Here is an 11,793-nt window from a genome sequence, read left to right as displayed (position 1 = left end):
CATTATAAACTAAATATACAGTTAAAGTCAAAAGTTTACATACACCTTGCAGAATCTGCAAAATGTTAATTATTTGGCCAAAATAAGAGGGATCATACAAAATGCATGTTATTTTTTATTTAGAACTGACCTGAATAAGATATTTCACATAAAATAATTTACATATAGTCCACAGTTCATGATAGTTGTTCTTGAGTCCCTTGTTTGTCCTGAATAGTTAAACTGCCTGTTGTTCTACAGAAAGGTCTTTTAGGTCCCAGAAAGTCTTTGGGTTTTTGGCATGTTTGTGTATTTGAACCCTTTCTAATAATGACTATATGATTTTGAGATCCATCTTTTCACACTCAGGACAACTGAAGGACTCATTTGCAACTATAACAGAAGGTTCAAACGCTCACTGATGCACCAGAAGGAAACACAATGCATTAAGAGCTGGGGGTGAAAACTTTTTGAATTTGAAGATCAGGGTAAATTTGACTTATTTTGTCCTCTGAGAAACATGTAAGTTTCTTCTGTAGCCCAGTACTAAATGGAAAAAAAGAAGATATTTAGGCAAAATGCAAAAAAAATGTTCACATCTTCATTCTGTTCAAAAGTTTTCACCCCTGGCTCTTAATGCATTGCGTTTCTTTTTGAAGCATCATGAGCATTTAAACCTTTTGTAATAGTTGCATATGAGTCCCTCAGTTGTCTTTAGTGTGAAAAGATGGATCTCAGAATCATTCAGTCATTGTTGGAAAGGGTTCAAATACACAAAAATCCTGAGAAACCAAAGAAATTGTGGGACCTGAAAGATTTTTTCTAAAGAACAGCGAGCAGTTTAACTGCTCGGGACAAACAAGGGACTCATGAACAACTATCACTAAACAAAAAAAACAGAGCTGTGGATCATTCAAGTAACAACACAGTATTAAGAATCAAGTGTATGTAAACTTTTGAACAGGGTCATTTTTATAAATTCAACTGTTATTTTCTCTTGTGGACTATATGTAAACGTATTCTATGTGAAATATCTTATTCAGGTCAGTAGTAAATAAAAAAAATAACATGCATTTTGTATGATCCCTCTTATTTTGGTAAAATAATTAACATTTTGCAGATTCTGCAAACTTTTGACTTCAGCTGTATATTTGTTATTATAGTAGCAAGTTGACTAAAGTGTCGTGATGAATTATGAATTTGTAGACAGACATGCAGAGCTGGGAGGAACAAAGTCAAGGAGCAATCTACACTGTTGAATATGCATGCAGGTAAGATATGCCGTACATAAATGGATGATTTATATTATGCAGTACTTTATTTAATGTACTTCATGTCTGTTTTTGTATGTTTTTCAGTGCGGTTAAAAGCATGACGAATAGTAGTCTCTATTTCAAGAACATTGACGGTCTGCTCCGGCAAGCTATTTCACTCAAAGAACAGATCAGCAGCTCGCAGGGACGGAGGTTGTAGCCACAATCCATTTTAATTACATGCATTTATGTTATTATTATGTATTTATTTATTTTTAATTTTATATATCACTTCACTGTTCACTTTAATGTGGCATTGGCTTCCTGTAATTTTTCTTTGCTCATTTGCTTCACTTTAATTTGCTCACTTTTTCTGTTTTTAAACATACACGTCACTTCAGTGCTGTGAATCCTGCAAATAATCCAAACGATACACCCACACACACTTCAGTCACACCACCTTGACTCATGGAAATCTTTCTCCAAGGTTAGTTTTGCTTCATTTTTGTTTCTTTCTACATCACGCATGCAGCGTTAGTGGTATTTCAGTGGTGTATATATATATATGTACGCTGCATAAACATTTCTACTATTTCAGTTTAATTATGACACAAATTTTAAATACCAATTTAGATCAGCTTCTCCCACACATTTATTATTATTATTTTGTGGTATATGTAATTCAGCGGTCATTTTCTAACTTTTAAAGATGTATTTGTCCGTAGCAATTACAAAATATGTCTTTCTAGCAAAACAAAACAAACAAAAAAAAAACCATAAACCCCCCAAAATTCTCAAGTATTTCAGTAGTAATTTCACATTATTTTACATTTCAGCAATTAGTGTGATTTCTAACACCTGTAAGTTGATATTAGGTGTACAAATACAAAAAAAAAATACATAGATTTTTACATATTTTGCTTTAAATGTCACATAAATAACTGAAGCTGCAATAATTTGATGAAAAAGCAGTACTATTGTGAAATATTATTATAATTTAAAATAACTATTTTCTATTTGAATGTATTTTAAAATGTAATTTATTCTTGTGATGCAAAACTGAATTTTCAGCAGTCCTCCAGGAAAACAGTTATTTAAACTGTAATTATATTTCACAATATTAATGTTTTCAGTGTGTTTCATCAAATAAATGCAGGCTTGGCCGCCAGTGTGTATACGTATATATATATTAAATGAGGCATGTTATATAAAGCCACATATTGTATTATGTAATGCCCATCTCGACACCAAATTACACTACCAGTCAAAAGTTTTTGAACAGTAAGATTTTTTAGTGTTTTTTAAAGAAGTTTCTTCTGCTCACCAAGCCTGCATTTATATCCAAAGTACAGCAAAAACAATAAAATTTGTAAATATTTTTACTATTTAAAATGACTGTTTTCTATTAATTTCTATTGATTTCTGAAGGATCATATGACTGGAGTAACGATGCTAAAATTTCAGCTTTGAAATCGCAGAAATAAATCACATTTTAAAACATTCAAATAGAAAACAGTTATTTTAAATAGTAAAAATATTTGTTATTGTTTTTGCTGTACTTTTGGATCAAATAAATGCAGTCTAGGTGAGCAGAATAGAATCATACTGTTTAAAAACATTTGACTTGCAGTGTAGATTAGTTACCATTCATACTAAAGTTGAATCCTTGATCGTGGCTTTGCGAGCAAGTACAGATCTCATCTCGCTGTTGACCCCATTCCAGGGTTTGGCCTGTGCTTGAAACAGGCCGGACTCTGACGAAAGTGTCCGATGCGTCCGTCCGATCCCACCACCACCGTAGCTATCCTTATCATGGCTGTTGGATGGCGAGTACTGTGATTTAGTATCAACGTGAGCCGGGTTGATGAAATGGCTATGCAGGCTGGCTAAGCTGTGCTGCCTCCGTGGCTTTTCCGCAATGCTTAGGTTTGACGTACGGATTCCAGCAATGTTTTCAGGGTTATTGTGGTACATGGTGTGGGCATGTTCGTTGCGGAAGTGTTTGGCTGTATGTGCAGCCCGTATTAGAGAGTGAATAACGATGAGTAGCAGGACGAGGACACCGGAGGAGAGCACGCACACGCTGGCTATGCCCGTCTCGACTTCAAACACCAATAACATGTAAATAGACATGGCTGTGAAGGGAAGAAATGAAATATTTATGTCATATAATTTCATGCTGTGACATCCAAATGAAAAATATACACTAATGTATTGTTGTTGGTGGTGTTTTCCATAGGAAAAGAGCATTGGACCCTGGCATGTTAAAGGATGGAGGAGAAAAGCACAGCTCTGGGATATAAACTGATGAAGACCTGGATGAATCCATATACACTTAGTGCCATCACTGTAAAATATTAGTGCTACTGTAAAATATTACCATCCATTTCCACATCCAAGTTAAAAAAAAAATAAAAAGGCAATTCTGAGTTTAAAATGAGGAATAAATACATAAAGCTATAAAGTCACAACTGCCGTTTTACAGCGGTGTTTTAGTGACGCATAAAAAAAACCCAAGATTACGAGTTGTAATGTTCCGAGAATAAAGTCGGAATGTTTCGAAAAGTTGAAATATTACGAGAATAATGTTGAAATAACGAGAATAGTTTTGAAATAATGAGAATAATTTTGAAATTGTGTGAATAAAGTCGGAATGTTCCGAGAATAAAGTCGGAATATGACGAGAATAATGTCGAAATAATGAGAATAATTTTGAAATTACACAAGTAATGTTGAAATGTTCTGAGAATAATGGTGAAATGTTTTAAGAAGTTGAAATATTATTAGAATAAAGTTGGAATGTTTTGAGAAGTTGAAATATTATTAGAATAAAATCGGAATGTTTCAAAAATAAGGTCGGAATGTTTTGAGAAGCACAAATATAATAATGTTAAGTCGAAATAATATGAAAAATGGCGAAATGAAGAAGTCAGAATTTTTAGAGAATTAATTTGTAGCAATTACGAGATTAAAGTTATATTTTGAGAGTATATTTTTAAAATAATTTGACTTTATTCTCATAATATTTCGACTATTCTTGAAATATTAAGATTTTAATCTTGTAATTTTACGTTTTTTTCACTAAAATGCCATCGTACAACTGGGAGTTGAAACAACAAGAATACATTGCACTTATGAGATTTAATCTCACGTTACGCATTATAAAGTTTGAAAGATTTAAAGTCAAATTGTAAGATGTACAGTCACAACTGGGAGATATAAAGTGACTGCAAAGAAAATACTGCAATTGCAAGATTTAATGTAACTTTTGTAACATGAAGTTACATTATAATATTTAAATACACAATTATGAAATGTAATGTTTCAACTGGGGAAAACGTTGCAAAATATAAAGTCACCTTATGACATAGTCACAATTAGCATATAAAGGAAAATATTGCCAAGGTTCACATTATGAGATATAAATTCAAAGTCACAATTGCAAGATATAAAGTCATGATTGCCACTTTTTTCTTTTCTGAGGCAGAAGTGGGATTTCTTACTAAAGAATCATTAGTAAAAAATGAAATCTTTTGGTATAAAACATGTAAGGATGGACATGTGATATTTATAAGCTGCTTTCAGTGTTTTGGTTACAATTTGTTCACATTTTGCACGTTATTTTTCATTTGGTTTACAGAGGACAATGTAACTATGTTCTGTAAATGTGTATATACTGATTAAAGTTTTTAAGTAGCTATAACTCATGACATGACTTCATGTGATTTTTTTTTTTGTGTGTGGAACTTACCAGCTAAGTAAACTGAAACTCCGAGGCAAAACAGTCCAATGGTCACATGCCGGACAACCCTGCTATCCAATAGAAACCAGTCAGCCCTTAGGATATAAGCAAAAACAGATTATGTCTTGATGTATGGACTAATAGCAAGGCCTCAATTTGCAAAGCAAATGATTTCAAGCACCTGCTAGAATAGGCAACAAGTCATGATATTATTTGAATACAAATCATTTAAAATGTTCAAACCTGGTTTATATCTAAGAAATGGATGTTGGAGCTCAATATGAAATTAAGAAGTCCATTAAATGTCAATTAACTTAGATAAACAGTGTGCCCCCAAACATATTTGGATATCTGATCCACAAATGAGCATTTTCTCAGAACTAACTTTACTTTTTCTACTTTTCAATGCTTTCAATATGATTTTAGAGGATGAATGAAGAAATTCTCAATTCTCCTCAGGTTCTCAGGTGTGATTCACTTTACTACAAATATGTTCCATATATGTTGGTTCAACAACCAAAAACTGTCCAAGTGATTTTTGTATAAGAGATTTATCACTTGAAACCTAACAAACTCTTCTTAGGAAATGTTTTGCTTCTAAAGTGTGTTTGTACTATCGCACATCCAAATTTGGTTTCAGATTCTGTAGCTAATTCTATAAATAAGCGTCTACAGAAGTAAGTTTCTCCATTACCTTTGTGTATCTGGTTCTCCTCGGCATATTTCAGTAGCGAAATAGCTGTGAAGCAAACACACAACAACAGAGCTCAAGTTGAGTGTCAAAGACAAGGCTGAGAGGACCGTAGAAACGGGCATTAACACAGCTGTGATCTCACTCGAGCCGAAAGTAGGCGAATCATTTATAACAGCCTGTTGCGTTTGAAGCTGGAAGATCAAAATGACGGACAATACGGACATTATTGCGGACAGAATCCCTAAAAACGCGAGTACTACGAGAGAACGTTGACTGTAGGAATGCGTCATGTCCGACAGTGAATAAATGCCCGATTTACTATGTAAACAAACTGCTAAACTCGCAATAGTCCATCAAAAATGATGTTTTTCCACTTTTCCTCGATGTCTTCCCAGTGTGTTTTCTGTTTGCGGGTTTCTTGACAAGGAAAACAAACGATGCGCGAAAGGCTGCTGTGGAATGCGTGTGCTCTTGTGCCGCTGTTGTTCAGTCAGAGCATGTGATCCACTTTAAATCCCCAGATTAAAAACTTTTTTCATACAACAATGGAGTTTTTATTTGGATTTATTCGCCTAAACAGTACAGAACTTACTCGTCTTGCACTTCTTTGGCTTTTAAGAACAATGCCTATGATATCAATGTTTTGTTGCATGTTCAGTGCATGCAACAGGTGTAATGGGCTAATTAAAGTGTGTTTTTCATAAAACATTTCCCGCGAAACATTCTTAGGTAAATTATAATTTAACTTATTTATTCTTCTTCTTTTATGTGTCTTTAACCTTTATATTTTAACAGTTATAGGCTACTATATTTATCATTTAGCAAACGCTTTATCTAAAGCCACTTGCAAACAAGGAATGTAACAGAAAAAGGCAATAATCTAGTAAGTGCATAACATTTCCAGAATAGTACAAACTAGAAAACGGAGGGATACAAAGCAAAGAAATATGAAAAATACCTTATTTATAGTTTGTTATCCACTTTATTTTGCAACGCAACTCCGATTCATTAGCCGCTAAATAACGCGCAAAAGTTCAGTGAACCTAAAACTACTTGCCTTACAATTACAAACCAGTGTGTTTATGATTATGATAATGAATTACAATCACATGGTAGGAAAAGGCAGTTTGTAAAACTGTTTGCCTTACAAACAAATCATTGACTGTATGACTAAAATACCTGGAAGCGAACGAGACCGGAAGTTTCGCACATTCAAGTTTAAAATGCTCGCGCTCCAGGGAAATATTAAACTGCTTAACGTGAAACACGCATAACGTGGCTTAATGCATTAAAGACCAAACTCAATAAACACATTAATAAAGCATATCATGTACAGACAAGCAGATGAGTCCAGATTAAAAACACAGTGCGTTTAATTAGAAGTAAAACGTTTTCCTCCCACAAGGAAAATGCGTAATGGCTTAATGTTTTAAAACGGTGTTTTTTAAAAGACCAAACTCAGAAACATTGTTAATAAATCATATTATGCTCAGAAAAGCAGATATGAGCCATAATACGAACCCAAGGCGTTTAATTAGGCGTTAAGCGTTTTCCTCGTATAGAAAAGGGTTATAAGGAAAATTCTTAAAGGAACACTCCACTTTTATTTATTTATGTATGTTTTTTTTTTTTTTTTTTTTTGAAAATAGTCTCATTGTCCAACTCCCCTAAAGTCAAACAGTTGAGTTTTACCGTTTTTGAATCCATTCAGCCGATCTCCGGGTCTGGAGATCGGCTGAATGGAACTTTTAGCATAGCTTAGCATAGCTTAGCATGAACTTTTAGCATAGCTTAGCATAGATCATTGAATCTGATTAGCTCAAAAATGACCATATATAATGACGATATTTTTCCTATTTAAAACTTGACTCTTCTGTAGTTAGATTGTGTACTAAGACTGACAGAAAATGAAAAGTTGTGATTTTCTAGGCTGATATGGCTACACTGTAAAAAACTATTTATTGAGTCAACTTAAAATAATTTGTAACCTGGCTGCCTTAAAATTTTAAGTTCAGTTAACTCAAAAAAAGTTTATTCAACTTGAAATGTTAAATTATACTAAGTGACAACTTAGATATTTGAGTTGAATCAACTTAAACTTTTAAGGCAGCTGGGTTACTTACCCATCTGTTAAGTTTAGCAAACACAAATATAATATGTAATAATATAAGTTATTACTTACTACAACTTAACATTTCAAGTTGACAAAACTTATTTTAGTTGACTGAACTTAAAATTTTAAGGCAGCAGGGTAACAAATTATTTTAAGCTGACTCAACAAATTGTGTTTTTTATTTTTTACAGTGTAGGAACTATACTCTCATTTCTGCGTAATAATCAAGGAACCCATGGTACGGCAGCAAAGTTCCTTGATTATTACGCTGAAATGAGAGTATAGTTCCTAGCCATATCAGCCTAGCAAATCAAAACTTTTCATTTTTCATCCATCTGTGTACACCATGTAACTACAGAAGATTCAAGTTTTAAATAAGGAAAAATGATTGAAACTATTTGGTCATTTTTGAGCGAGATGCTAACGCAGGGGTGGCGAATGTCGGTCCTGGAGAGCCGCAGCCCTGCATAGTTTTGCTTCAACCCTAATCAAACGCACCTGAACAAGCCAATTAAGGTCTGAAGGGTTACTAGAAAGCAACAGGCAGGTGAGTTTTAATTAGGGTTGGAGCTGAACTTTGCAGGGCTGCGGCTCTCCAGGACCGGAGTTCGCCACCCCTGTGCTAACGGTCTAATCGGATTCAATGACCTATGCTAAGCTATGCTAAAAATGCTACTGCCAGACCTGGAGATCGGCTGGATGGATTCGAAAATGGTAAAACTCAACTGTTTAACTCTAGGGGAGTTGGACAATGAGCCTATTTTCAAAAAAAGTGGAGCGTTCCTTTAACTTGGCTTAATGCATTAAAACAGTGTTTTTAAACACCAAACTCAATAAACACATTATTAATAAAGCGTATCATGTACAGACAAGCAGATGAGCCCACACTGTAAAAAATAAAAAAGCACAATTTGTTGAGTCAGCTTACAATAATTTGTTACCCATCTGCCTTAAAATTTTAAGTTCAGTCAACTAAAATAAGTTTAGTCAACTTGAAATGTTATGTTGTACTAAGTAACAACTTAGATATTTGTGTTTTCAAAACTTAACAGATGGGTAAGTAACCCAGCTGCCTTAAAATTTTAAGTTGATTCAAATCAAATATCTAAGTTGTCACTTAGCATAATTTAACATTTCAAGTTGAATAAACTGAGTTGACTGAACTTAAAATTTTAAGGCAGCCAGGTTACAAATTATTTTAAGTTGACTCAGCAAATTGTTTTTTACAGTGCAGAATAAGAACGCAATGCGTTTAATTTCACGTTAAGAGTTTTCCTCCTATAGAAAATCATTATAAGGAAAACGCTTAATGTGGCTTAATGCATTAAAACAGTGTTTTTAACAGACCAAAACTCAAGTTTGTCTGTACATAGTATGATTGATTAATAATGTTTATTGAGTTTCGTCATTTAAAAACAATGTTTTAATGCACTAATCCATGTTTGTCAACACCTGTAGTTGAAAATATGATCGAGACTTCCTATAACTACACATAAAATGCGTAAGACTTAAGTAATTTTAAAACCATGTTGTAGCTTTGACTAAAGAAGTAACTTTATACTGTAGTATTTCTTACTTTTGAACTAATAACTAGCTTGCTAGAATGCTAAAATGTTTGTTTCAGTGGGTTTGAATGAAATGGGCCTACTTGCATGACAATATCATAAAAATGTTGTATATCATCCACAATAAATATGCATTAAGAATTATTATTATGCAGAGAAATTCAACTACATAACAAGAAAGATTCATAGATTTGGAAGAACGGGTCAGGGTTTGAGGGCATTATAAGGTAAGAAACCCTGCAAATGCATTCCCTTTTTCGTGTGTTTTGAAAGTGGTGCAAATAGAGGCAGCAGTGGCTGCCTTTTAAAACTGATAAAGCTTGCTTCAGTTGCCTTAGAAACGAGCATTGCACTCTGGAGAACTCTTAGTTAAGGCAATGAAATGCTTTTTGAAAAATAGCCCACATCTAGTCCAGTCATTCATAGATACAAGCAATATCCTGATCAAAAGCGAAAAACAATCATCTTCACTCTTTTTATTGTATGTTAAAGGTGCAAAAGCAGTGCTGAAGATATGAAGCGGATCAATTCTACGGCAGGCCTCTATTAGGAACATTTTATATGTTTTATGCATTACATATATTTAAGCTTATTTACATAAAGGTGAAATGTTGCTTGAAACCTTAACCCTAAATGCGCAGGTGGGTTTTTTTTTGCTCAGAATGGGCTGATGGGAACTCAAGGTCTGCCGCTGTGCTGAACGCGATAAGCCTGACACTATAAAAAACATTGCCTGAAGAATCGCCTGAATGTGAACGCTGACCAGAGAGGCTATTTCTGAATCCGAGAGACTCACCACATGCACAAAAACTTCAGGCCGCTGATGTTGTCAAAAGCAGAAGTGAGAAGTTTCAGGAAAAAAAAAAAAAAAAAAAAAAAAAAAAAAAAAGTGACACTTGACACTTTCCAGAGTTTCATTTATTTGATATGAGACCCGGTTATGTAGAGTAGTAATTATTTCAACCACTTCAATTTATTAAAGTGTTACGTAAAGGTTCCAGTTAGAACCTAAAAGTTCTAAAAGTTCTAACGGTTCTAAAAGGGAACTGGCATTTTAGGTTCCTCAAGGATCTTTCAGTGAGCAGTTCTTAAAATAACAGTATTTTTCTTAGTATGAAGAACTTTTTAATAATCTAAACAATCTTTTTTGACTATAAAGAAAGAGGTTTCATGGATGTTCTTAATAAAGGTTCTTCATAAAACCATCCATGCCAATAAAGAACCTTTATTTTTAACAGCGTAAACTAAGACAAGAACATGTTAAAGTTCCACAAAGAAAAACGTATTTATTAGTTTTATGCATACAATGAGGCCTTGATGAACCCAGAAAATAATATAGTTATATAACAGTATTAAAATTATAATTCTGTGTCTTTATTTAACTTTCTCACCTATTGCATTTCATATTCAGAAAGAGCTTTATTTGAGTTCAGTTACAGAAGCTTCCAGTATTACATTAAATCATGTAAAATAAAAAGACTTTCAATATGCCTCAACAGACACTATACAGGCAAAATATTAAATATTTTGGGATGTTATGCTTTCATAACTTCAGACTAGAGGAATGAAAACACCCAAAATACACAATCAAGTGTATATTTTATTACAACTAATGTATTTGTGTAGATTTCATTTACAAAATATATCTTTAAAGGCTGTTTTAAATTAAATTAAATTAAATTAAATTAATCTTACTCACTGAGCTTAAAAATCATTTTAGCATTCACCAAAATTTACAGTTTAATTTCTGTTTATATTCTGTAGGAAAGAGCGTTTTATAATTAATAATTAAGTTAATATATAATTTGCCTGATTCACATAATATAAATAAACTGTATTTCTTTCTGGCTGTTGACAGTATTTCCTGATTTATGGAGTGAATAAAAAACATTTAATATGTCAACAAAAAGAAACAAGAACTATGAACCTGCTCAGTTTTCTCTTCTGGAAATGTATGCAAGTGCATATTTAATTTCTTAATTCCTCATTTGCCATAAACTTGTAATACAAAACAGTTAATATACTGTATTAATTACTAATTAACTGGGGTGATATCTGTTATCTGTACATTTTTCACATTTTTACCCTTTTCACCTATGGTATCCTGCCTTAAAATCAATGTTTATATTTGTTCTCTCCAGACTGAGGGGAATCTGAATACACTGAGCTTCCTGCAGGAGGGATGCTGAGGGACTTTCAGGTGCATGACACAAAGTTGCTGGTTCTTGCATCAGATGACATGCAGATTAAACTCTCCGAGGGGAACTAAACCCACTGTGTTCATGAGTGAGAGATATTGGTAACCTCTTTACAGTATGTGAAGTAGATTTCTCTTGTGCATCTCATTGTCACTTTTTACGGGAAGTAGTCTGTGGGCTCTTAAGACTCTGCTAAGATAAATGACAAAAATGGAAACTTGCTAAATTAACCTCTGAATGAAGTTCTGC

At 33.4% G+C, this 11,793-nt stretch overlaps 2 protein-coding genes across 4 annotated transcripts in view; one reads left to right on the top strand and one right to left on the bottom strand.

The window, feature by feature from the left end:
- borcs8 (BLOC-1 related complex subunit 8) overlaps nt 1-4,947 on the top strand; it is a 5,932-nt gene extending 985 nt beyond the window's left edge. Inside the window, exons 3-6 of one of the 3 annotated variants that reach the window (XM_051095301.1) lie at nt 1,186-1,250; nt 1,338-1,445; nt 1,634-1,719; nt 3,472-4,947. In XM_051095301.1, the coding sequence (XP_050951258.1) occupies nt 1,186-1,250; nt 1,338-1,445; nt 1,634-1,697 (237 nt within the window). In that variant the 3' untranslated portion in view covers nt 1,698-1,719; nt 3,472-4,947. Of the gene's footprint in view, nt 1-1,185; nt 1,251-1,337; nt 1,446-1,633; nt 1,721-3,471 lie in introns of those variants that run through there. The other 2 variants (XM_051095302.1, XM_051095303.1) reach the window with 2 other exon arrangements.
- On the bottom strand, nt 2,868-6,151 carry tmem221 (transmembrane protein 221). The gene is made up of 3 exons (XM_051095291.1): nt 5,669-6,151; nt 4,984-5,069; nt 2,868-3,367 (listed from the first exon to the last, which is right to left on the bottom strand). The coding sequence occupies exons 1-3, from the start codon at nt 5,956-5,958 to the stop codon at nt 2,880-2,882; spliced, it is 864 nt and encodes a 287-aa protein (XP_050951248.1). The 5' UTR covers nt 5,959-6,151; the 3' UTR covers nt 2,868-2,879.
- Nucleotides 6,152-11,793: the final 5,642 nt, after the last annotated feature.

Source organism: Labeo rohita, chromosome 22 (assembly GCF_022985175.1).
Source record: "Labeo rohita strain BAU-BD-2019 chromosome 22, IGBB_LRoh.1.0, whole genome shotgun sequence".
Classification (NCBI taxonomy): Eukaryota; Metazoa; Chordata; class Actinopteri; order Cypriniformes; family Cyprinidae; genus Labeo; species Labeo rohita.
Note: the sequence above shows the minus strand (reverse complement) of the source record. Positions and strands in the feature narration are given on the sequence as shown.